We start from the raw sequence: 25,453 nt of genomic DNA, 5'->3' as shown, positions 1-25,453 counted from the left end.
GGATTAGAAAGGTTGGGAATAAAACTGAGGTTAGAGAAGGGGTGAGAAGGTCAAAGAAATGATTGTCAAAGACAGTCGTTAGGGTTAGGGAAAAGTGAGAAGATGGTGTGTTCAAGTTTAGGATTAGGGTTAGGATTAGGAAATAAAGAAGATGGGAGTGCTTGGAAGAAGTGAATGAGACAAACTGACTATTTAAGGTAAAAACATATGAAAATATGTTCACCATGAATGCCAGAAGTTTACTGGTCTTGTTTATTCAAGTTGAATCCACTTAATTTTGAGTGATCAACTCAAGTACAGTGATGTCACATTAACAGAGGGGCAGGAACATCTGGGTTTCATGCTGTTAAGAATAAAAATATTTCGGAGTGAAACAAAACAAACCAAAACTCAAGCCAAACGCACCCAAACCTAGTCCTTTGGCTGTGAGAGGAGGAGAAGGTGTGGTCAGGGCTGATAGCTCAGCTGTTGGGGGTTTGGACGAGCCTCAGTCAGTCCGTCAGTCAGTTGAGCTGCTAACACAGAGTGAGAGCACGGGTTAAATATAGAGCAGAGCCTCAGTGCTGATGACCGGGAACAAGCAGGCGTAAAGAGAGAGGCTGAACATCCTGCGGCAAAAAGAGAACTTATTTTATTTCAGCTCAGAGAAAGAGTCTGTTTATTCTCATCTCTGCCCTCGCACGATCCCCTCCTCTCTCTCTGTCTTCAGTTCTCACTCATACTCTCTCAGCCAGTGAGCATACAGCCCAAACTTGGAGAGGACAAAGCTTCACCATGCTCCAACTTTGGCAGAAAAGGAGACACAGTGAAGGCTGGATTTAAGATTTAAAGGAAAGAAGACAGACACGCTGGTGTGGTGAGTGCTGGAGAAGAAGTGAAGTATTAATAAGGACCGGAGTCATTTTGGGACCGAACAGCTGTGACACTAAGAGCTACCAGGTGAGTAACTCTGATTTCTGGCTTGTTTTGATATATTTGTTTTGATTTGCCACAAAGAAATCTAGAAAAACATCTGACCACTACTGAAATGGGTATGTGCCATCATATTTGCGAACATGCCAATATTATAGACCGATATTTTGAAAATATATTGGCGTATACCATTACTGATGGAAGCAAAACAGTATTTATAATTTTTTGCACATTTATTTATTTATTCATTTATTTATTGTTTGCAGTTATTATACAAAAAACAGGACACTCATATAAAAACATACTTTTCCCTCAAATATTCAGAAATGCAAAGATCCAAAGATCTGTATAAAGAGTTGGTGAATCACAACTACTATTAAAGGAAAAAAAATCCAGACAAGATCATCTGAACTAAATTAAATGTCAGCTAACAGAAAAACTGACATAAAAATAGGTTTTATATCACCAAGTCAACAGTATGAGAACTTATCAAAATGTTTATTTGAAATTAAAAAAACTCCACAAAAAATAAATATCCAGAATCCAAATATAATGATTAAAAATAAAGAAATCAGGATATTTCAATAAATAAAGCAGTTTAAAATAAAGATTTGTTACAGTAGTTTATATCAGCTAATTACTTAAGGTAGTTTTGAGGTGTTGTTCCATATTATTGGCAGCTGAATTATTTCCCATTTTTTCATCAGAAGAAAATCAGACGAGCTTGGTGTTCTGCTTCCTTGTAACTTCATTCACTAAATAATCAAAAATACTAATAATCAGAAGTGTGGAAATGTTATATTTAAAATGTGTCTTGTCGATGCACAGCAACATCAGTCATACAAATGACGTTGCAGAACCAAAAAGTCAGCTGAGGGAGGAGGTCAGGGTGGCTGGACGGGTCAACAAAACATCAGCAGTGACTCAAACCAAGCTATTTATGGAAGCCTGACTCATGATGGTGGATTTGATCTGTAATGGAGTGAAAAACATGATCTAAGTTAAGTGTGATGTGTGTGTGTTCAGTTTAGAAATTATAACATTATTAGTTATTATTAGGCAAAAATATTTTAAGGTCATTGCTGTAAATCCAGTTAAAATGGCCACAAATTAACATTTGCTGCTTTGTGACTTTTTTAATACTGAAAAATCAACAGGATTTCCAACTACCTTAAGACCTCAGAGACAAAAATATGAAGCACATTTTTATGAGGTTGGGGTCAGGTTTGAGCTCACAGGCTAATAAACCTCTTCATGAACCTTTTACCTCACCTGTAAATGTTTTATCAATTAAAGCATAACCAAATAATTCATGATGAATGATTAAACTTACTCAGAATTACTGAAAGCGGTAAAACATTTTTTGTTTATAATTTAACGGGTTTAAAGGCCTTCCTTTCCAAACTTGATTATTTCATCACATACTGCACATTCATGATGCAAATTCTAGACTCTAAAAGGAGAGTGGGAGGCCATGCTCTGGTTTCCCACACGGATCACTTTAATAAATGTCCAAAGAAAAACTGTACTCTTATCCCATGCCAGGTTTTTCTAATAGATTTATTAATATAAACCCCAAATCATACATTTGTCTGCACAATCTCTTCAACAAACAACATTCTTTAACCTAGAAATGGAAAATATGACAGAAGCAGATGATGCAGTAGATGGCAAAAATAGAAAGCGTGTGGAGTTACAAAACAGAGACACAGAAAGGCTCAAGTGTCACAAATAACATTCAGAGTTCAGTTTGTGCAGCATACCACACCCTGCATCCCCCAACCCTCAACTCTGATGGGAAATCTGGCCGAACAGTAGAGTGGACAGATGTGTGCACAGAGAAACAGTGTAGTAGATTTGCACCATCAACAGTTGAGACAGAACTGTTATGAAAATGATTGTGTAGGACCTAAACACCTACTGCAAACCAACCACACAATTCAGGTATTTAATGGACAAAAGGATGACCGTGCTGCTAGACAAAGATTGAGATCAAAAACATCTGGATGACCCATGATACCTGATGGTCCACCATGGAGAACTGAAAGAGGAAAAGAGCGAAAAGAAAAATGACAGATGGCGATATGACTAAATCTTGGGTGGACAAGTGTTCGAGTATTTAAAAAGTCTAGGAAACAGACTGAGTCCTCTCTGTAGTGTCACTGACTGAAACCATAGTCTTCATAGCAAACACCAGGGCCTCACTATGTTATAAACTCAGGGATGGGATTAGTAAGACTGGCACAGTCATTGATCCTAACTCTTAGGTTTTCGTGCAGGGTTAATGTTGTGAAGAGGTGCATGTTAACTCAAACCACCACCTTCTTTAAACCTAACGTTGTAGCAAAGAAGTCAAATGGCAAGTCAGGGGAAAAAAAGTAGAAAACAAAAATCTCCAAAACAGATGTTTGGCTGTTTGGCTGAGAAACCTGCAGGTTAATACTGCCCCCATGCTTTTAACCTTCTAAAATGGGCTTGGTACGTCTTTAATACAAGACTGTTATCTCCACCTAAACACAGTGAGGAGCTAAAATCCTGCAACATGGTGATTTGATGGTCAACAATCAGGAGGAGGAGCAGGCCATCCGCTAACTGGAAAGTTGGTGGTTCGATCCCTGGCTGCTCCTCTCTGCATGCCAAAGTATGCCAACATACTTCTGGTTCTGCAGCATGAAGCCAACAATCTGCATAAACCTGCATGGTTTTTAAAGGCCAGCAGGGGGTGACTCCTCTGATGGCAAAAAGAAATCTGTCCTTTCTGTGTGAGCTTAGTAAACACTTTCCTGATGAGTTTATGGTCTCCATCTCTAGTTTCAAGTCTTACTTAGTGCAGGAGGATTTTCAGTTTGTGCCTTTTGGTCCCACTTGAGTTAAAAAAGCAGGGTTTGGTTAATGACTGGGCTACACTGACACGTATTGTCCCTAAGGTTCTGAGGCACCCCTTGCTAGTCAGCTGAGTTTTTAAAACTGAAAAGACTCAGGGCTTCTTAAACTCTCCCGAATTCTTGAATTTGATTGGTTGACAGATTAAACAGCCAAAATTTATCTTAAATGCAACAAAAGCGAAGTGACCTTAATCATCTCCTTTCCAGGTCCCGCTGTTACACTTGGGATCTATTAGAGCAGCTTTGCATGATTCACAGTTCAAAATAATCCTTATTTATTTCATACTGGGCCTCAGTACAACCTCTCATTTCATGTCGTTTCTGAAACAAGCCATTTTAGCTCTTCCCCCTTTGAGACAACTTGATTCTGATTGGCTGACTCTTGCAAACAGAAGGATTTAAGATGGGATTATCAGGGATATCCACTTCCTGTGGCATCATAGGGGATTGCAGGGATTTCTTGAACATGCTGTACGCTGACTTCTTCATTTGGAGCAAGAGATACATGACAGAGAATAAGGAAAAGCAGACTCGACTCAGCTTTGTGTAGATGCTGTGTGTAAACGAGAAATTATCAACCTTTTAAATAAGGTTGAAGTGGGGCCAAAATAATAACTTCAGAACTAAAGTGTAAGTGAGTTAAACGCTTTCAGGCGTCATTTAGATGTATAGTGACGGCTTCAATAATGAGTTACTGGAATGAAGCGACACCCACTGAGCCACACTGAGTGTGTCGTTACTGAGTCATGAAAGGATCGTCTGTGAGACACTCGCTCAGTGAATCAGTGAATTATGACTCCCTTATTCACAGCCCAGTAAAGGCTGGTTTCAGGAAGCAGTACATCAGGAGGCATTAATTTAATAGATGTTTTACCAGAGTGCTTAAGCGCCGCTCAGCTGAGAGACAAGCTCTGCTCTTTCCGACACAGTTTCTACAGCAGCTGGGAGGAGATGCTGCAGCAGGAAAACAATTTTCAGTCACACAAGGTTTGTTGTGTCCAGACTGAAATATCTATAAGCAGCTAATGAATGGAAAACATGAACGTTTGTGCAAGTATGCTCTGCAGTCAAGTGCCATTAGTTTCCCTGAATGAAAGAAAACTTGTGTTAAGCTAATAGTAGTAAAGATGTACTGTATTATGGTTTTATGGTATTCCAGAGACGTAATGGGATCATTATGAGGGGAACGTAATTGTAAAAAGTTTTTTGAATTATAGCATGTTACTTCTGGTGGAGGGAAAAGCCCCGCTGGGTTGGTTCAAGCCTGCCCAGGACCTTTGTGCTGCACCCTGCTCATCCACCCCTATGGTCTCCTGTAATTTGGTCTGTTTAAACACTTTGACTTAATCATTGAGAGTCAGTGAGAAGTTTAGCAGTGGTTCAGGCTTGTTGGTCTGACTGGCACTGACTGTATAAAAGATGCACATAGCGATAGTGATGTCACTCATTGGTGTAGTACCCCTTATTGTGTAGCTTCAGCGTTTTTGGATTCTGGTTGCATCCTGTCATGTGCAGTAGGCAGGATGAAGGACCCAAATGCAGGAATTGTACATGGAATGTAAACTCAAAGCAGCAGCTTTTTTCGTTGGGAAAAATCCTCCATAAAATAACTTACAAAAACCAAAACCCTGAACATGGAAACTAAGAACTTAACACTTGGAAACAAGGTGCAGGGAACTAAGAATAATAGAAACCAGAAACCTGGAGAAACTTACAGCACATAGGGTATTACAACAACAGACAGAGGAAAACACAGGGCTTAAATACACAATGGAGTAACAAGGGAATAGGAAACAGGAGGAAAACAGAGCTTGGACTAATCTGTCATAACAAGACGTGGAGGAAGCAAAACCAAATGCACTGAACACAGGACAAGGAACTATCAAAATAAACAGGAAATCTTCACAAAGACGCAGACTTGACACTGTGACATGGAGACACGACTGACTAGGAACATGAAACACAGAGATTAGAGTAACTAAACGTGGAACACAGGGAAGGCATAGAGACAGAAAACTAGAAACTAGGAACTATAAATATAACACACACAGAAAAAAATTAAAGAGAACTAAACCCATGAAAAACAACAAATCAAATAATATAACTTAACCCAGAATTACACAGACCCAGTAGTGTGACACCTCCATGTTGGTTTGTGAAACAAAAAGGGACTCGTATTTAAGCTGCACCCATAAACTGTACATACACAACACACCAGCACATCCAGATGACTTTGAGAGAAAATCCTGGAATTTTACTTTCCAAAACTAGAGCAGAAAACAGCATCAGTCATCCAGGTCATCGTAGTCTAAGGAGCTTGGAAAGAAAAGCGTCTGGACTTCTTTAAGTGGCTTGAAGACGTTTCACCTCTCATCCAAGAAGCTTCTTCAGTTCTAGGGTCAAATGGTGGAGAGTCCCAGATTTAAGCCCTGTGGGAGTGTCCCATCAAGAGGGACAATCAACCCCCTAATGATCCTCTACCTAATCACATGAGTAGGTCACAATCAGCCAAGGTTTCGGGTGAGCTCATGGTGAAATCTAGCCCCACCCTATCATGTGATTTCCTGAGGTCAGATGGTCCGGGATGTGAGTGGGGGTTAAGGCGTCTGGGATGGGATCTCTAAACTGGATTATAGATGGCAGACAGTTGGTGTCTTAAGCCAAACCATCTGTCTTCTCTGTCCAAAATGTGAACATTGGCATCCTCGAAAGAGTGACCTTTGTCCTGCAGGGACCGCTGAGTCTTGTCCGGTGGAGGTGGCTCTTCTATGTTGTACCATGCGCTTGTGAAGTGGCTGTTTGGTCTCTCCAATGTAGAGGTCTGGGCATTCCTTGCTACACTGTACAGCACACACTACATTGTTAAGTTTGTGTTTAGGAGTTTGTGTAAGCGTTTTCGGACATTGAAACGGCCGAAAACGCTTACGCTCCACTACTGCGCATGCGTGCAACGCAAGACGATTCGACCTGACTCATTTCTGTCTACCGTTTATTTACTTTTCGGCTCATGTCATCGTTTTCGAAAAGGCTCCAGGTTTGCTGTCCACACTGCGATGCAAAAACGGCGTCCGCTTTGGAGAGCGTTTTCAAAACGCTGCGTTTTCCTTTACAAAAAACTGCGTCTCAGTATGGACGGGAGGTCAAAACGGAGAGAAAAAGATGCATTTTCGCAATTCCGTAGTGTAGTAGTGAACATAAGTTAGTGGGAGAAAGAAACCACGGTACACTTGGCAGTATCAAACCAGGATAGAGGTAGGAAGGAAGGGCAGTCCTGTATTGGTGTAATCTGTGCCAGATCACACATGTGGATCCATCCCTGTGGCGACCCCTTGGAAAATAAGGGAGTGGCCAAAAGTACTCAGTCAGCTGTGTGGAGTTAGTGTTCTCTCTGCACACACACGGGCTCTCTATGGGTGCTTCCTCCCCCTCCCACATTATTTTAACCAGTGATTCTAAATTTGCTGCTGGTGTGAACGTTTTGTCTGTGTTAGCCTTGCGCTGACAGATGACCCTCAATGACTCTAAGCTGGATGAACATCCATCCATCCATCTTCTTCCGTTTTATCCGAGGCCAGGTCGCGGGGGCAGCAGCCTAAGCAGAGAGGCCCAGACCTCCCTCTCCCCAGCCACCTCCTCCAGCTTATCCAGGGGAACACCAAGGTGTTCCCAGGCCAGCCGAGAGATATAATCTCTCCAGCGTGTCCTGGGTCTGCCTCGGGGCCTCCTCCGGGAGCAGACCCAGGACACGCTGGATGAACAGTTTTGAAAAATGGTTGAATGGAAGAAAACAGATTTTCTGTAGCACCTTCTTAGGAATAAACCCACAGTAGCATAAAACATGGTGGGTTATGTGGAACTGCCTGGACCCAACACAGAGTTTTAATCTCAAAAATGTATTTGTTTAGTAAAACCTTAACAACAGAAAGAAAAAGGTGCTTATCTTACTCTTTCTGGTGGCTAACAAAAATGTGAAAAAAAAATAAAATAACCATAAAAAAAATTCCAGGTAAAACAAAATTAAAAAACAGAAAAAAGTAAAAAATTAATACAATTTACGCACATTTTAAAATCTTACATTGAACTGTATTTTAATTTTTTTTTCTGCACATAAAAAAATGAAGAGTGGAAACCATCTGAAAATATTTTAATTATCAGATTATCAGATGAAGTCTGCATATTTGTGAAATCTGGACCGATGTGTATATAGGAAGCTTATATATTGTTCCTTTACTCTTTAATGTTTGTGCACTGGACTCCTCGGGGCACAGCCGGACCTGACACAGGCTACAAACCTTCACATGTTTCCTTTGGATTTATTTCATGGTTTTGCTTTGGTTCTGATTTTGCTTTGAGGATTGAACTATACATCAGACGTCTCTTCTTCTATTTAAAAATGTTCCACTTTTATGTGTTTCAGAGCTGAACATTAAACAGAGAAGGTCTTTAACTCGACCTCCTCTCTGTTGTTGTACCCAGCATACTCCGACCCTGCCCAGATCTCCTGGGACCTTCCCTTTGCTTTGCTAGCTATTTTAAAAAGTTGTCTTTTATCTGGGTGTGCATACAGGCAGCAAAAAAACCAAAAAAACAAACAATAACCAATGGATGGGAATAAAAAGCAGCACAATTAAATTTTTGAATGTGGAAATTGTTTGCTTGACCCGTCCGTCAGCACGGTATTTTTCAAAATTATCAAACATAATCTGCAACATGAAACCACTGATTAGAGTTTGGTGGCGATCCAGATGTTTGATTTGCACCAGTTGTTTCAAATCCTAACAGGATATTAAATGGGTCAACATATGTCTCCTCTAAACTGTTATGATGAAAGAGCGGATGTGTTTGGGTGTAACGGTTTGTGAACGTTGCGCTGATGATGATCAGGATCCCAACAAACATTCGAACCATGCAATTCACAAAAAAGATCTCATCTCAACCCAGCTTTCACAACTCAAGAGTTTCTTCTTATTGTGTTATTTCATCATCTTCTGTGTCTCTTTCCTTTTAATTTTCCAATAACTGGAATCTTTGGGTTTCAGAAGGTTTGGTCCTTCTGCGATTCCTCAGTCATAATCTGGTGCAAAACCAAAAAGTAACTAGTCAGAAAAAAGTTTTGAAAAATCATGTTTTTGACTTCTGTGTTGCAAATTAGATCTTAGTTCCTTACATAAAAGTGGTACATACGTTTGATGCTTCTGGAAGATTTCACCAAGAGGTAAGAAAAAAAAAGACTAAAAGAGTTTTGAGGTACACCACAAGCAAACATGGACTGATACACTGAAGATGAAGTGGGATGTGAGAGTTTGCATGAAGCTATGTTTCTAAGCAGTGCGAAGCATTTATAAATGCAGCTGAATGACAAATAAAGTAGTTGTATATGTTAATAAGAAGTTTATAAATGGAGTATTTTTCAGAACTGGTCAAACAGTCGATTATAGGTATCTCCTTAATGATTTAAAGAGCTAAAAATGACAAATTTTTGCTACTTCTGTCATGCCTTTAGTGTATCTTATTAATCAGTCCCTAAGCATTATTAGATCTTGTAGTTCTCCATTATAATCCTTTGATAGATCAGAAACTTGTACCTGAAATCCTTACTGCCTGGGCTCCGTGCCATAGGGTAGGAGTAATCCTACCCTATGGCACGGAGCTTATCTGGATAAGTGAAGTGAATAAAACTTGATGTTTCCAAGTTTGACTCAGCAAATGTATCTAGATAATGGAAAAAATTTGCTTCTAGGAATAGCTCCAATGTTTCCAGTACATTTATAGCTGGACATCAGAGGTGAAAATCGCTTTGCAGATCCAAAGCAAACACACCTAAATCAAAAGATTAATTCCTCATTTCTTTTTGGCTGTTTTAAAATACCCTCCTGGTGGTTGTGAAAACTTGATCAAATGTTTGACTTGAATTTGCATTCAAGAAAGAAAAATGAGGAAAAACTATAACCGATTTCTAAAACCGTTGCAGATTCTGGTCACATTAGCCTTTAAATTCTCAGCTTCAGCTTGTAACAGTGTGACCGTAACTTCCATTTGCAACCCAAGGCCAACTGATAAGACAGGAACCATGAGATCATTCTGCTAATTCAGCTCACTAATCTGTGTGGGACCAGCGTCCGCCGTCATGTTTGGTTTCATAACAACAACTGCTGTTCCCATGACAGCATAACAGGGAGCAGAGGCGAGCACTGCATTTGTTTGGCTACACTTTTCTGTAGCAATGAGGAGGGCATATCAAACAGCTGATAACATCAAGATGGATCACGCTGGGAAAGATGGGATGTTGATGTTGTGGCAAGCTGTCTGAGCTCAGCCTTGAATTTGCCATCATATTACAAGGTAGACATACTGCACTCTTATCCAAGTTTGAATCATATTTATTTTTACTCTTTCAGAAACCCTGAAGTAGGGACATAATGTCCTCCAATATCTGGACTGAGACTTTGTCTGTTTGATGCATTTGATGTGTGATCTGAACCTTAATACATACTGAAAAGTCTTCCTTATGACCCAGGTTGTCACACTGTAAAATTCCCCTCTTTGAGACTCCTTTGGGTGCTTAAATCCAGCAGGTTTGTTCCCCTCATTCACCTTACACAGTGATTCCTTCAATAGATTAGTCCTAAAAACAGCAGAACCAAAGAAAACTGATGAGTTAATCAGTTAAAAGTAATCAGAATCCCCCCATCCATCCATCCATCCATCCATCTGTTCCTTCATCCATCTAGTTGTAAATGCACCCATCCACCCATTCTCAGGCCAGATGAGATAGTTTGTCTCCAGGGTTTCCTCCCACTTGGATGGTACTGGAAAACCCAGTCCATTCTCATCTACAGGGCACCGGTTTTCTATACATGCTGTAACACAGCGGTGTGATGAACAGCAGGGACATTACACAGGAGATCAGCTAGTGTAGAAAACAGTCCAAACAAGCCCAAAGGTCAAGCACTGGGAAATAAGAAGAAAAACATGACTGGTATCACATAGAAAAAAACACATATTTGTGAAAACTAAACTCAAACTTCTTTTTTCTTGAAGCAGGTATAATTTATGATTTTAACAGTTTAGCTCCTTGAGGACAGCTTTGCTCCGCAACTGCAGCCAGTTTCAGCACTGTAAAATCAACACATGCTGTAGATTGGCTTTGCAACATACAAAGATGGATGTAACTTCTGGGTCTGAAACTAATTTGCAAACAACTGAAATCTTCATTCTTTCTAGGGGCCAGTAGGAGGTGACTCCAGTACTTGCATAAAAAACTTCTGCTTAAATCGTGGAAGTCTGTGGGAAAATGACCCAGTGCTCCCTCATGTTTACCTCAGTAAACACTTTCCTGCTAGTTTCCAGGCTTCTGAATAAAACATGAGGTTATTTTTTGTAAATAAGGGTCTTTATTCAAGTTAAACTGGAGGATTACTGTGGTTGTGCTCATTGTCAAGGGTTTCACAGTGAGATGGACTGCTGTTCATCACATTTGGTTTCAAAATAAACACAAAATGATGCAACTAAACGTCAGCTTAAGGCTTCACAACAGGACTTCACTAACCAGTGGATGAGCCATGGTGTGTAACTCTGTGCTCTGCACTTACCAGTGAATGAAGTGATAACGGCCTCCTCATTGGCTGAAGAAGCCACATGCTGGCAAAAAACTGATAACGACTGATAACAGGTATCAGTGATTCAAGGCTCTCATTAAATGTTGATTTAGTTATTCAGGTTCTCCTATCCCAGATTTTCTATTTGAATGTAGATCTTCTTCATTGATGTGAGAAGCCTTACGCATACTTAATAAATCTCTGTCCCCTTTAGTTAGTATGGCTGTTTGTGATGCAGTGGGAGTCTTATGATACGGTCCAAACTTATTCCTCTCTCATGACTCATTTCTCCAGTCATGCATGTGGTGGGCTGACCACCAACCACTTGAGATTGGTCAACGGTCAGGAGCTAAACGGCTTGTAAAAATTTAAAGTGACGTAAAATGAGCAGCGTTCAAACCCTCGTGATATCCTGCCTCGCTCTAACTTCACCCCCACCCTCCCCCTCCTCCTCCTCCTCTCAGAGTTTATGAGTCAAGTGACTTCATACTCAGTCCATTTGAAAGGCATGTGGGACTTGGCTGCTGGCCTACTGCATGTTGGGATGATGTCAGCTCTCTGGACTGGTCACCACTGATTAGAGCTCACGCACAAACTCCTGGGAGGAAACCTGCCTCATATAAACCCGAAGAATTTTAGCCTCAATGACTGACGAGGTCCGGTAATGCACCAGGATTTGGATGGTTAAAACCTCTTAATTTAGGAGTTTTATGGTAGAAGCAACAAGAGATTAGATTTCAGTATGATCATTTATGGTAAAATGACAGCAAACAAACTAAATTCTCCATGAAGCTGAGAGCATCTCAGCTATTTAAGCTTGAGCAGAATTATTAAGTGGATAAAAGCTTCCAGAGAGGAGGAAAAGAGGAGGAGGAAAGTGAAACTGACTGAGAGGATTTGTTAGGTAACAAAATGTTTTTTTTTATCCATTCTGCTGTCCCAAAACCATAACATTTTAATTATAATTAAAGCGTTCTGACAAATATGTTTAAAAAGAATAACTACCTTGATTATGTTCAGTGCAATCATTTCCTCCTTTCATGAACTGCTGCTTCAACTCAGAAGATGATCAGAACGGTAGTCTGTTAATTTCACAACTGACTCTTTGCAAGGCCACCGTAATTATCTAAGGTTACATGATTTCACTTGGACATGTTGTTAATAGAATTTCAATTCTTCCTCACCTTTATCAGCTGACGTTACAAAGCAGTAGCACATTATATAGTAATTGTAGGGAAGGAGGTTTGGGGAGTGAAAACTGAACACATCAGCTGATGTCCAACTTAGAGCTCCTAGTCCTGGAGTCCATTGGGCCAGCGTGTCTGTTTACTCATTGAATAACGTATACGTTTTTTTTAGATGGTAAATCCTTTAACCATGTTTACACATCATTTTATATGCTATCCGGTCGTTAAGTCTGACATCACTAGCCGTGTCTGGGCTTAAACTCCGCTGCAGGTCCATATATCAAACGATCACTATGGCATACTGAGAGTTGAAAAACTGTCTAAAGCCTTTCATCTTTAATAAAATGATCAGCGTTCTGCTCTACCAGGTGTAACAACTGAGTTTAACATCCAGGCATCCATGAGAACGGAATTTATGACATTTAACGGAGTTAGAAGTTAGCAGGAAGTTAGCTCGCTAGCTTCTATCTAAATACAATATAGCATGTCCTGACTGCGGGGTTTTGGAAACAAATTAAATCGTACAGCTCTGTTATCACTTCCAACATAAATGAAGACAGAAAACTAAACAGCAGTGACGTTTGTAGGGTTACTGAAGTTTGGCTAGCTGGTATATAATGATGTGCTACGTGACCGCTAGCGACACAGCTATGTTAGCATAATATAAACAAGCTAACTTTTTTTCCACTCGATAAAAGTTAACGTGAGTGTTCTCGGTGGTCAGGAACAAATGTAATCGCATGGCAGGATGCTGGATAATCCATCCACAATACGAGGTTAGTCATTCATATACTGCTGCATGGGCTGGGCTGTAGTTACATCCTAAGGTTTTAAAAACTGAGCTTAAATAAATGATTAGCGGTAATAAAAGCCAAGGGAGGTCAACAGTGATCACTGACTGTTTTAGGAGCTTTTTGAGATTAAATAGAAGAAAATACAAAACATTAAACATGTTAACAACACAAAAGCCATATTAAATGCAGAGGCCCAGAAGTAGGATTCGTCACGTCATCACTTAACAACTGGATAGCATGTAGGACATTTGGACCCAAACGCAAAGCAGAGTTAAAAAACAAAGAAAGTCCCAAAACATAGATCCAGAGACAGACTGTAAACAGCTGGATGATAAGTCACCAGTGACAACAATCAAGACAGTGATACGGGAGATGAACTAATACTAAACACAAGATACCAGTGACAAAGAGCTATCAAAGTCAAACAGGAAACTAATAATGTCTAACAGGAACAAGAATTTAACAGAGAGAAAACAACTTCAATATCAAACTAATACCAGAGAGACAGAAAGAGTAAACTAGGCAAACCAAACGTAACGATGTAAAGGACACAGTCATGAATAAGAAAAGAAACCCAAGGATCCAGAAACAAATTAAAAAAACATTTACAAAACCCACAAACTCAACAAAGCTCAAAACCCAAGGATAACCTCATGTTTGGAGTTTCTGTTGCTCAGAGAGCAAACAACATTTCATGATCTTTTTACAAAAAGTGAAAATAGAAAAAAATAATTTACATATTGGATTTGATTCAGGAACACGTCTGCGTCATGTAGAGTGGACATCAGTGAAAGTCTTCAGGTGCAGAATATAATGTTGTAAAAAGTCCATGAACCTGCCTCTGCAAAACACCTTGTGCAGACATGTTAGTGAAATCCTTCCTTTGCTTTCATAATATTCCATAATACACAGTATGCTTCTGCTCCTGACTCGTGGATAAAAGATAAAAGTAAGTCATGGGTGCTCTGTGATAACCGAACTGCTGATGAGGGCTGTCGGCTGTAACTGAATGGATGAATTACTAAAGCCAGAGGCAGGCGTGTGCAGAGGATGCCTGTGGCTCCTGCCTCACCTAGATGGGCGAGCAGGCTGGAGCGAGCAGGTTAAACTGGGCTGCATTTACGATTTCTATTTTTGTAGCAGCTTCTTTGCGGCTCTGCTGCTCACTTATCAGAGCGGCCTTAAGACTCCATGTAAGGCAGCAGGCAGCGATGGAGAGGATGGATAAAACATGACGATCTAAGAAACCTTACCTTTTACTCTGTTCTGCTGGGTGTAAAAACTGAACATTTCCTTTATTTTTCAGCTGGAAAAATGAGGGTAGGATAGATTTAGTGATTTAAAAAGGCCATATTTTGTTCAATAACACACAAAAACAGTGAATGTATTCAGTGTATTTGGGCGGAGCTGTCTGTTTACACACCTTATTTCGTAATCTGTTTAGTCATTCTGGGATGAAACCAAAGGTTAGCCTTTCGGTATTTACAGTGCATACTTTAGACAAAATTACTTTTTCCCCATCTGTTTGTATGTTATTTATCCCACAATTCACAGACATGTCTCCTTTTCTGCAGATTTGTGTAGGATTCTCTGGGTGTATGTAGGAATTTAGAAGTGTAGGAAACATTGGTTAATAATTTTTCAGGCTTGAAGTATGAAAATAAGTATACTTTCAATAAAAACAAGTAAAACAGGTAACAAATATCCTTCTTTTTATACCGACTCAAACACTGAAATACTTACATAAGAAAAAATATAGATAAGTTTTACTCACACTGTTTGAGTGTGCTGTTTTAAGAAGGATCAGTCACCTGAACTTGACAGTATAGCCACACACTTAAGATTCACTTTATGCAAGCTGAGATTTGCAAAGCATCTTTGCGTTTGCAAATGCAAACGTGTCTGAACTTAGAAAAACCAGGTATAAATTATTAAATAAAACAAGTGTATGAAGCTGTACCCCTCAGTGAACAGTTAATAAAATAATCTTTAAAATGTTATAAAAACCTACAAGTTCTTATAATTTAAATTAGGTACGGATACAGTTTGCATTCATAGTGAATTAATATTCCTTCATAACAGCAACATCTGTGTCCTCAGTGATCTGCCCAGATGTGCATGTATTCTGTCATAGTCCAAGTTATCCATGAATAGCTGTTCCCATGTTGGAGCAGGTTTGGATTATTGTGTCTTTTATTTGCTGTGTTAAGTGTAAAAATATGACCCTTCATGCTGTCAGATTCATCCATATGGCATCTCAAGAAAACGTTATCAGAGTTTGTCCAACAGATTATTTTTAAAATCACCCACTGATTAAAATGATGGGATGCTGATTAATAAAGTGAACTAAGGCTGAATAATGGCTGTGTCAAAAAACCATGAACATTAAGATGAGTTCACCTTGGCTGCTCGTTTGCTCGTCACATCTGTGACTTTAACGGCCACTCAGGACAAGGTCAAGGCAAGAAAGTTGCTAATTTAAGCAGATATGTGAAAGGTACAGAAACAGCATTAAGGATGTGGTTGTAAGGGCACGTGCTGGCTGTCGAGTGCTGCTTATAATTGTTCTATTTCTGATGTGGCTTTGACTGCCTGGTAATAAGGAGGTAATATGAGCCTGCAGCAGCGCTGAAACCAACTGTAAGTGTCACTATTATAAGCACAAGAGCTTGATGGGCTGATATTAGTCAAGCATTTTATCCCAGCCTGCAGAGCTCAGTGATTTTCCATGGACTGAAGCGGAGAATGACACGCTGAGTTAGTGCTTTGATTTTTGTGTTACACGGTCAATTTGTGTGGGGATTATTGTATGCATGACAGCAAATTAGAGAAAGTGCACTTTGATTGGAGCAGAGTTACTGTGAGGTCATTTGAGTGCATCTGACCCCACCCGACTTGACTGGCTAACATGAGCCAAGTCTGCAGTGCAGGAAATTTTCCCACAGGGAAAAGTGGGTTCATACCACAGACTGTGTATAAGAGGTGGACGTAGCCACTGTGACGTCAGTCGCTAACATTTCAATGCCAAGAGAAGAATGAAATCAAAGAACTTCATTAAAATATTAATGACTACCATTAATGCACCACCAACACTGCAAACATTTTTGAGACCCTACAAGCAAATTTTGTGTCATTAAGCGTGATGGACAGGAAACAAATCCAGGGCTCACACGCAGACAAAGTAACAAAGGCGAGTCATTTATTACGCTGTTGACATGGCGAGTCGATCCAAGTTGGTACTAATGGAAAAGGGGGTCAAGAGAGATACAAGAGAACAAAGGCTTTACCACACTGGGTAAAATGAACAAACGGATAAAAACAGTCAAAACAGTCAAAACAAAAACAAAAATAATAGTAATAAAATTTTCAGGAAATTTTCAGTAAACATGTCAGATGATGTAAGACTAACATGAACAGGTAAGACCCCATTATAACAATATTACAAAACAAATAAAAGTAATACAAAGTTATACTAGCACCCCATGTGTGATATATTGTTTTAGTAATGTTAGTAAAACACTTAATGTCTGCGTGGCTTCTGTGACGTTAACGCTGTGTTGCAGAAACCTCTCTGTGTGGATCGTTGTCACATCGTCTCACAAATTACACACCTCTAATTTAAAACCTTCCCTGGATGAGTCACACAATAATTCACATTCACGTGTTTATTTGTATAAAGTTGGACATTTTAACATATTTTTAATATGTTAATAATATGTTAAAAATATATTAAAAATATGTTATTTGATATTTTTAACATATCGTCTTTGAAGACCGACTCCCTGTCTGGCCAGCCTCTAGTGGACATCAGAGGAACTGCAGCTCACCTCAGTGATTTTTATGATACTGCTCCAGTGTTCATTTCATCATAACGTATCTTTCTCTATAAAGGAGACCAGAACCATACATCTTTTAATGACATCCTTTTTATGTCTTGTATAAAGTGCTGTGAATGGCCTTGCATTATTGATAGGCCTTACACAAATAAACACTTCTTTGCCTCTTCAGTATGAGCCCAATCCCACATAGTAAAGGATGGAGTTTTATTGGGAATCCAGAGATTTGTGAGCTCAGCTGGCAGGAAGCCACGGACTTTTCGCAGGATTATTTCTTCACAGCTGAGCTCGTAAAACAGAGCAAGTGGTGAGAGATCTGTGAGGGAACGGCTACTGCTGCCAGTGGACGAGAAAGTTAGCTTCTGATGAAATATCAGCAGTCACCTCTGTGATTATTAGCTACACAAATATTATGTTCAGCAGTCTGAGCTTCACAAACAGGTCAAACAGCCTTTGAAAGACTGCATTCAAATTTATTCACAAAAAGATTCATGTGATTTCCTGGTTCATCAGCATTTGGAATTATTAATCTATTCTTGAAGTTTAGCTAAGAAGAAATTATACTCTGCGCTTCACACATAAACAAAGACTTGTTCTTGTCGTTACTGTTATATTCTTAATCCACCCTGCAACACACAAAACTAAAGAAACCAAAATTAGAGCTAGAGTGGAAGAGAAGGAAACTTAAATATTACACATAAACATTTTACGCAGTGTTCACACAAAAACAGCTTCACTCCTGTCCAGTAGTGTCTTGATGCATGCTCCATCATCCAGGTGAGGAAATCCCAGAAAGTTGATTCAGTTCATCTGGATGTCACGTTTTCAGTGGGAGGAACATTTCATCATCCATCCAAGTGGCTTCTTCAGTCTCAGCTGACTGCAGGTTTCAGTACATTTGCCTAATGACCAACACATATGCAGATGCACTGTCCATAAACCAATTCAAAATCTACAAAAAGTCTTTTCGGAATCAGCCGAGAAAACTGCAGTAGGTGGGGGTTAGGGCGGGTTAAAGCTCTGTGCATGAAGAACAAGACTGAGAATCAATAATAGATATTCATGATCTTTGGTCCTCAGGCAGCGCTGCATTAAAAACATGACTCTGGAAGGAGATCAGTGTACAGGCTCAGGAACACTTCAGGAATCACCGTCTGAGAACTGCTCAGCGTGGTGCTCACACACACGCAGGTTAAAGCTCCATCATGCAGTGAAGAAGCCAGACTGACTGTGACTGTGATGGAGAAACAGCACCGGCTCCTGTGGACCAAAGCTCGTTAAAATGGACTGAGGCAAAGAGGATCCCAAGAGGATCCGAAAAAAGACACCAGGTCCTCCAAACTAAAGAGTAGAGGGATCATCCAGCTCGTTGTCAGTGCACAGTTCAAAATCCTGCATCTCTGATGATATGGTGGGGGTGCATCAGTGTTGAGAGGTATATACTGGTTTTAGAGCAACACATGCTCCTATCCAGATGATGTGCGATTTTAGGGAGGCCTGCATATTTCAGCAGGATGATGCTAAACCACAGACTGCATCTATTCCAGCGGCACGGCTTTGTAGGAGAAAAGTCCGGGTGCTGAGCTGGTCTGCAGGTAGTCCACACCTTCAACCAGCTGAGAACATCTGGAGCATCATGAAACCCACAACAGGACAAAGCAGAGACAGGACTGCTGAGCAGCTTGAATCCTCCTCAGACCAGAACGGGGCAACGTTCCTCTGTTAAAGTCCACAGCTACTCTCCTCAGCTCACAGAGGTTTACAGTCTAATGTTAAAATAAGACAGGATGCTGCACAGTTGGAAACATTTTTGAGATGTGTTGCTGCCTTAAAATTCAAAATATTTTTTTCAAAATGGTACATTTAAACATTTGATATGTTTTCTATGGTCTTTTTGGTTTCTGAGATTTGCAAATCATTTGTAAATCACAGTCTCCCAACTTTGTCAGGTTTGTGTTTGCATGACAGCACTTGTGGTGTTTGTTTCTAATCCATTTGATGACCAAGAGACAACATGCATGTTGTCAGTATGATCTATATTTACTCCCGGACACATCTTTACAATATGGAACCCGAGCCGGTGGCTGTTTGCTAACTGCTCTGGTGTTTTCATCCAAATGTGACCTCTGCTAACTTGGAGGCGCTTTAAGCTTGCCCGTTTAACGGGCACTTTGTTTACAACAAATGCTGTTGTGGATGTGTGCGAGAGCTGCAGCTGTGAAGCGAAGTTGAGGTTCAGGCATCTCTGAGATTGCTGATGGCTCATAAAGTGATAGCCCCGGAGTCTCCCCTTGTTGGACCCTGGACATGAGTGGGGACACCCTAAAAATACCTCTTTAAGTTTCACCAAACAAACAGCTGAGACTGCTGCAAGGACGCCCATTAGCTGTATTTACACTGTTAGCGGGCTGCATAGCACATGAGTGACATATCAGGCCTCAGATTAAGTTACACCTGCCCCCGATCAGAGAACGCTGCATTCGTGCAGCATCAACAGACTTAAAAACTTCAATTTTTCAATGCAGGCGAGTTAGTGCCTTTTTCCAAGCTATCCCACGCTAACCCCTGTCGGACCCTGTCGGCAACATTAGTGAGTGGCTCCCACCTGACTTCATGTTTGGGGTTCTTATGTGACACAAAAGGTTTTAAATCTGGACTTTTACATTAAATGTGGGGTTATTATTTAATAACACAACAGAAGTGCTCACATTAAAGATTATCTCCTAAAATGCTTTGGAAACAGTTGTCAATCACAGGGTCAATGCTGTGACCTTGTCATTATTGGATGATCTTCTTAAGCACCGTGCTTCCACTCATCCACACAGTCTCATGTGTCAGTCCACAGCTGTCAGAGGTTTTATCCACACCATCCTGTAAATCAGAGACCATCTTAGACTCATCATGTGTCCAGAAATATGGCTCACAACAGAGGACTGAAAATTGGAAACACTGTTTATTCAGGACCCAGTTTTGTCTGATTTATTTACGTTTGTAGTGTATAGTCGAGGACTTTCTCATCGAAGTGGTTGCTTCCATTGGAGTACATCCTTGGCCCTATGCTTTAGTAAAGTTCTAGTAAAGTTATGTATGTCTGCTTACATGTCAGAGGTGTTGTGCAGTCATTCATGACTTCATGCAGGGCCACATGTGAAAGAAATGAAATGTTTTTATAACCGCAATGTAACTCTGTTGAAAAAAGGGTGGAATGGGAGACACTGATAACGTAAGAAAATGAGGAGCTTTAATCAAGCACCGTGCCTCGCCCCTCTCTGCATGACTGCTCTGTGAAGTGTATGTGGAAGTGAGATCACCGGTTCTGGAAAGTTACAGATGGTGGACGACACCCTGCAGACGACATTAAAGAGGAAGAGGTTTCTAATAATACTCGAGAAATAAACCTGTTTTTCTGTGCTGAAGACGTTCAGTGATGGAAAACTCTGAGTAGAGCTTTTCATCGGTGCTTCATCAGGATGTGATGCTGATAAGGTCACAGTGAAATCATGACTCAGAGCTCCTTCTGGGGAGGTAAACTGTTTATAGGGATGGGTTTACTTATCTGAGACTCGGTGCAACAGTGTGTCGGTATCTGACGAGTGAGAGTCCATCAGAAGCCTGTAAAAGTCTTTGATGTGACACATAGCAACAGAAATGAAAACAACATGACCTGTAAACAGAGCATCTCTGCTTACAGACGCCGTACGCAGCTTCCAGTGAAAGGCCTGCTGAACGTCAGCAACATGTCCCAGGAGCTTCATTGTCCTGTGAGCTTGGTATCAGTGCAGGTTTCAGAGTTAGGATTGAAATTAAACCTTGTGGACAAAAACTTTCTGACTGCCAACGATTTTATGCTATTGGTTAAATTTATGGTCTGTTTGTTGCCAAGAGTACACAAAAATTAGAAATAATGTGTTTTTCTTGGTGGTGATCTGCCTGTGGATCCTTTGTGAGTCAGGACGCACTCGTATTGGACATTTAGTGTCATATCTGAACTAAAATAGGAAAAAGTGGGAGAGATTGTGTTGGTGTTTTAATGTTGTGTCTATGTACAGTACCATCAACGCTGCTCAAGCAGTACCTCCTGGGACAGTTTTTCAATGCAGACTGGCAGAATAAGCAATTAACAAAATAAAACTCTACAGGTTAAAATTTGGCACTGAATATATGCTTCGAATTTGAATTTTATTATCTCAACTTCTTACTAGCATAACTAGAATTTAGCTTGTTTTTATGGTCTTGTGGTGCAATAGTTGTTTTACTCTCAACGACAGACGTAAGAGTAACTGTTAAAACTGTGAACTGCTGTTTGGTTTCTTAAACATGAGCTACATGCTTCAGTCACGTAAATGAACCAGCTTTAGATTCAGATTAAAGAACTTGTGATACAGATTAACTCCAGATTCACGATAGAGAATTCATCCTATGGATTGACTGCACATTTTGAGTGTTGAACTCTTCATTTTTAATCCAAATTCAGTATTTAATTTTATGATATAAACTGACTCCAGATGAAGGGTAGAAGAAGAATAAATCATACGGACTGACTCTGGATTCAAGGCACACTTTTTAATGTGGAGTGACACCATATTTGTGGTTTGGAATCCATGATATGTTGATTAAATTCAAATTTGGGGCAGTGGATATAATCTGAATGGATTTAAGATCAGATACTTTCCCTGAACTTGTCGAAATGTTCTCCATCTGACGCCTGGACCTCCAGCTGCTGAGATGAGCTTGTCTTGGCTTAGATTTTGACCCCTCCGGTTGAGCCTTTTCTTTTCAGCTCTGTAGTTTTGACACATGGGAAATTTTGGCATCTACCCTGAAACAACTATTAATAACGGGTATCGGTAACGTGGTTGCTACCTCGGGCCTGCCAGGATTCTCTCTGGCTTAGTCACGACCTGCTTTCATCCAGACATCATGAACGTTGGCCTCATTCAGATTCAATTGGCTATAACTTTTTTTTATTATGAGTATGAATGAATGTAGAAGTCACAGCCGGATGACTGCATTTATCTTCCAGTGATGTGATGCTGAAGCTACCTTTCACTTTCACAGTGACTGGCACAATAGTTTAACCTGGCTTTGGTCGTAGAGGAGATTTGCTCAAACATGGGAAGGTCCGGCTCTCCAAAGCTTTCCCCCATTGAAAATGCACAAAGAACAAAACTCAGTATTCAGTGCAGCAGTAAAGCTTAAATTGCGGTTCATCAAAGTGTGACTTTTTTCTGCCATCATTGCATTTCTGTTGTCTCATTGCAAAGAGCAGAAAAGCTTTCACCTAGTTCACCATTTTTGAGGTTTCAACAAGAAAATAAAAGACAGATCTGATTGTTCGAAATTGTTTTGGAAAAATTCTGTAAAGATAAGATGAAAAATACTCAAAGGATCAATTCAGTTGGTTTATTATTTTGTTAAGTAAGTTGAAAAAAAGTTCAACAAACAAGTAAATAAATAAACAAGGTAAAACAAAGTAAGAACAAAAAAGTTAAACAAGTAAATGAAGAAACAAGGTAAAATGAAGTAAGAACCAAAAGTTAAAGAAACAAGTAAATAAAGAAACAGGGTAAAGGACAGAAAACCCCAACTATCCCCTCTCAGCAAGCACTAGGCGACAGTGGGGAGGAAAAACTGCCTTTTAACGGGCAGAACCAGGCTCGGGGGGGGGGGGGGGGGGGGGGGGGCGCAGCCAACTGTCGGGACTGCTTGGGGATGAGATGTCCCTCCTCTGGAACAAGTGGAAGCGTTTTTCCTTCTTTTTCAGGCACTTTTCCACAAGCGCTTTTTTCTCCAGGATGAGGATTCTCAACTCATCAGTTGTTTCAGCATTTTGCTTCTCAGGTTTCTGGTATATTTGCTGCACATCTTCTAATGTTGCTTGTGTGTCTTCAAGCTTTTCTCTCAGTTCTTTGGATGTTGCCTCGTGCATTAGAGTCATCTTGTGCATGTCTGTATTTCTCTCTTGTGCTTTGTTGTGCATGTCTTCTAACTGCTCATTTCTTCTTTGGATTTCTTGAAGCGTACACTGCAGGTCTTCATTTGTTTTCTCTTGTTGTTGCTTTTGTGCCTGAATTTCTGTGTTTTCACGCTTGAAGTCACTGAAATTCATCAACACCCCCTTAATGAGCTCTGAGTTGTTTCTCGCTATTCCATTGATCCTACGTTGCATCTCTGAGCATCGTTTTTCCAGTTTTTCCTTTTCTCCTTTTCTCCTTTCAGTTCAGTTGTTTTGTCCTTCATTTCATCACAGAATTGTTTCAGTTGTAGGTTTTTCCTCTCAAAATCCTGGAGAATAAGTTTTTCTTCTTCCCGTCTTTTCTTCTGTTGCTCTTTTTCTTGAAGAAGCTCTTCATTGTTTCACAATGTTTGATCAAGCCTGACTTTCAGCACTTTGTTTTCTCCCTCCACAGCAACTCTGAGAAGGTTTCCAAATGTATCTCTGGTTGAACGTTTGAAGGCTGCGAACACAACTGCTATGAACAAATCAACTAAAAATGCTGCGTCTCACTCCCCTTTTGTCCTTGTGACATCATCACTCTGTAAGCCAATGGGATTGTCCCATAACATTTTGGAATGGGAATATTTTTTTAAACTGTTTTAAAGTTAACTTAATATGGTCACTTAATATGGATGGACCATCACTGGTCATCAGGTGTATCAATTTACCGTGAGCTTCTCCAAGATCTTTCCATTAATGGGTTTAAGAAACCTGGTTACAGGATACAGTTTCATAAATTGAGACATGAATGTGACTTCTTCCTCCTACTTAGGATACTTAAATGACCTCATTGTCTACGAGGGTCACAAAAAACAAACTGTTTGAAAAAGTGTTTAAATCTTTCTAAATTGTTAATTCATTGTATTATATCTCGTTTTTCTTTTTCTCATGAGTCATATAAAAAGTCCTGAGAAGATTGTGAATCGTTTTTCTTGGTTCATTCAATCGGTGATTGTCTAATCGATGACTGAGCAACATCATTTGCACAGTTCCACCTACAAACCAATCACTGTCAAATACAGGGTCATGCAAACCGCATGGTAAATGGTAAATGGACTGGTTCTTATATAGCGCTTTTCTACTCATCTGAGCACTCAAAGCGCTTTACATATGTGAGAATGTCACATTATGCTCTTTGGGATGTTTGCATGATTGCAATATGAAACCAATATGATGAAAATATGAACCTTAGTTCTGACCAGCTCAACTCAGCTGCGGTTCCTATAATGGCCACTAGAGGCTGGCTTCCAAAGCCAATTCCCATAGACTCTCATGTTAAAATGTTCAACTTTACAGCAGAAATGAACATTTTTACAGCCTGCTGCAGAAACATTTGGACGTCTGAAGCTTAGATAATGAGTAAATATTTATATGAGTCACCTGTTTTTGTTGTATCACCAACGCTGTGCATCACTGAAGGCGTGCGCTATATAGTGACGGCCAAAACGTCAAACTTGAGAAGCCTTCCAAATGTTGTTCAACAAGCCACTGGGTGATCTGTAGTCTGGTAGCCATGATCATCTTTTATATGCAGTTAGTGGTTTGGACTTTTCAGGCAGCTGCTGCATCGCTGCCAGTTGGTTTGAATACTATGAAAATCATCTTTGCAGAGGTTGAAATTCTGAAAGGGGAGCTGGGTAATCCATCATGGTTAATATTTTACTGCCTTTATTTTGTTGTCATGCTTTCATCACTTGCTAATGTCTTTGTTGTGCATACAGCTGAAATTTGAGGCTGAGCTGCAAATACAATGATCCTGTTAATGTCATAGGTGTCCAAAGCAAACCTTCAAGCCAAGTAAATCTTTACAAGCTGAAACCCAACACTGATATAAAAAGACAAACATCTGGCTTTCTTGGGTCTTTTTTTAACTTAATGGTCTCCATTTTTTTCCTTTCCCACAGGTAAAAACATGCGATCCAGGACCTGCACCATGGAAGGTCCAGATGATGGACACATCCAGCCCAGTAAAGGTTTCATCAAGCAGGAAGATGAAAACATGTCGGAGCTGACGAAGAGGAAGATGAAAGTTCACAGAGAGGAGAAGGATGGGAGGACGGGGGTGTCGGGCTCAGTGAAGAAACCTCAGAAAGCTGCAGAGAGCCAGAAGCCAGCAACACCAGATCTGTCCGAGAAGGACCTGCTTCACCTGCTAGGAGTCATGGAGGGAGAAGTTCAGGTATGAATGACATCAAAGCATGGTCATGTGACATATTTTTGTAAATCTGCCCCTTTTTGTTTGC

At 40.2% G+C, this 25,453-nt stretch overlaps 1 protein-coding gene across 6 annotated transcripts in view; it reads left to right on the top strand.

Annotated features, from left to right (window-relative positions):
- The first annotated feature begins 503 nt into the window (after positions 1–503).
- Positions 504–25,453, top strand: part of filip1b (filamin A interacting protein 1b) — a 48,185-nt gene continuing 23,235 nt past the window's right edge. For all 6 annotated transcript variants that reach the window (XM_035908928.2, XM_006793478.2, XM_035908927.2 and 3 more), the window contains exons 1-2: positions 504–939; positions 25,115–25,389. In XM_035908928.2, coding sequence (XP_035764821.2) covers positions 25,123–25,389 — 267 coding nt within the window. In that variant the 5' untranslated portion in view covers positions 504–939; positions 25,115–25,122. The remainder of the gene's footprint in view (positions 940–25,114; positions 25,390–25,453) is intronic.

Source organism: Neolamprologus brichardi, chromosome 15 (genome assembly GCF_056152115.1).
Source record: "Neolamprologus brichardi isolate AB-2024 chromosome 15, ASM5615211v1, whole genome shotgun sequence".
Lineage (NCBI taxonomy): Eukaryota > Metazoa > Chordata > Actinopteri > Cichliformes > Cichlidae > Neolamprologus > Neolamprologus brichardi.
The sequence above is the reverse complement of the archived record's forward strand: the minus strand, read 5'-3'. Positions and strand labels throughout refer to the sequence as shown.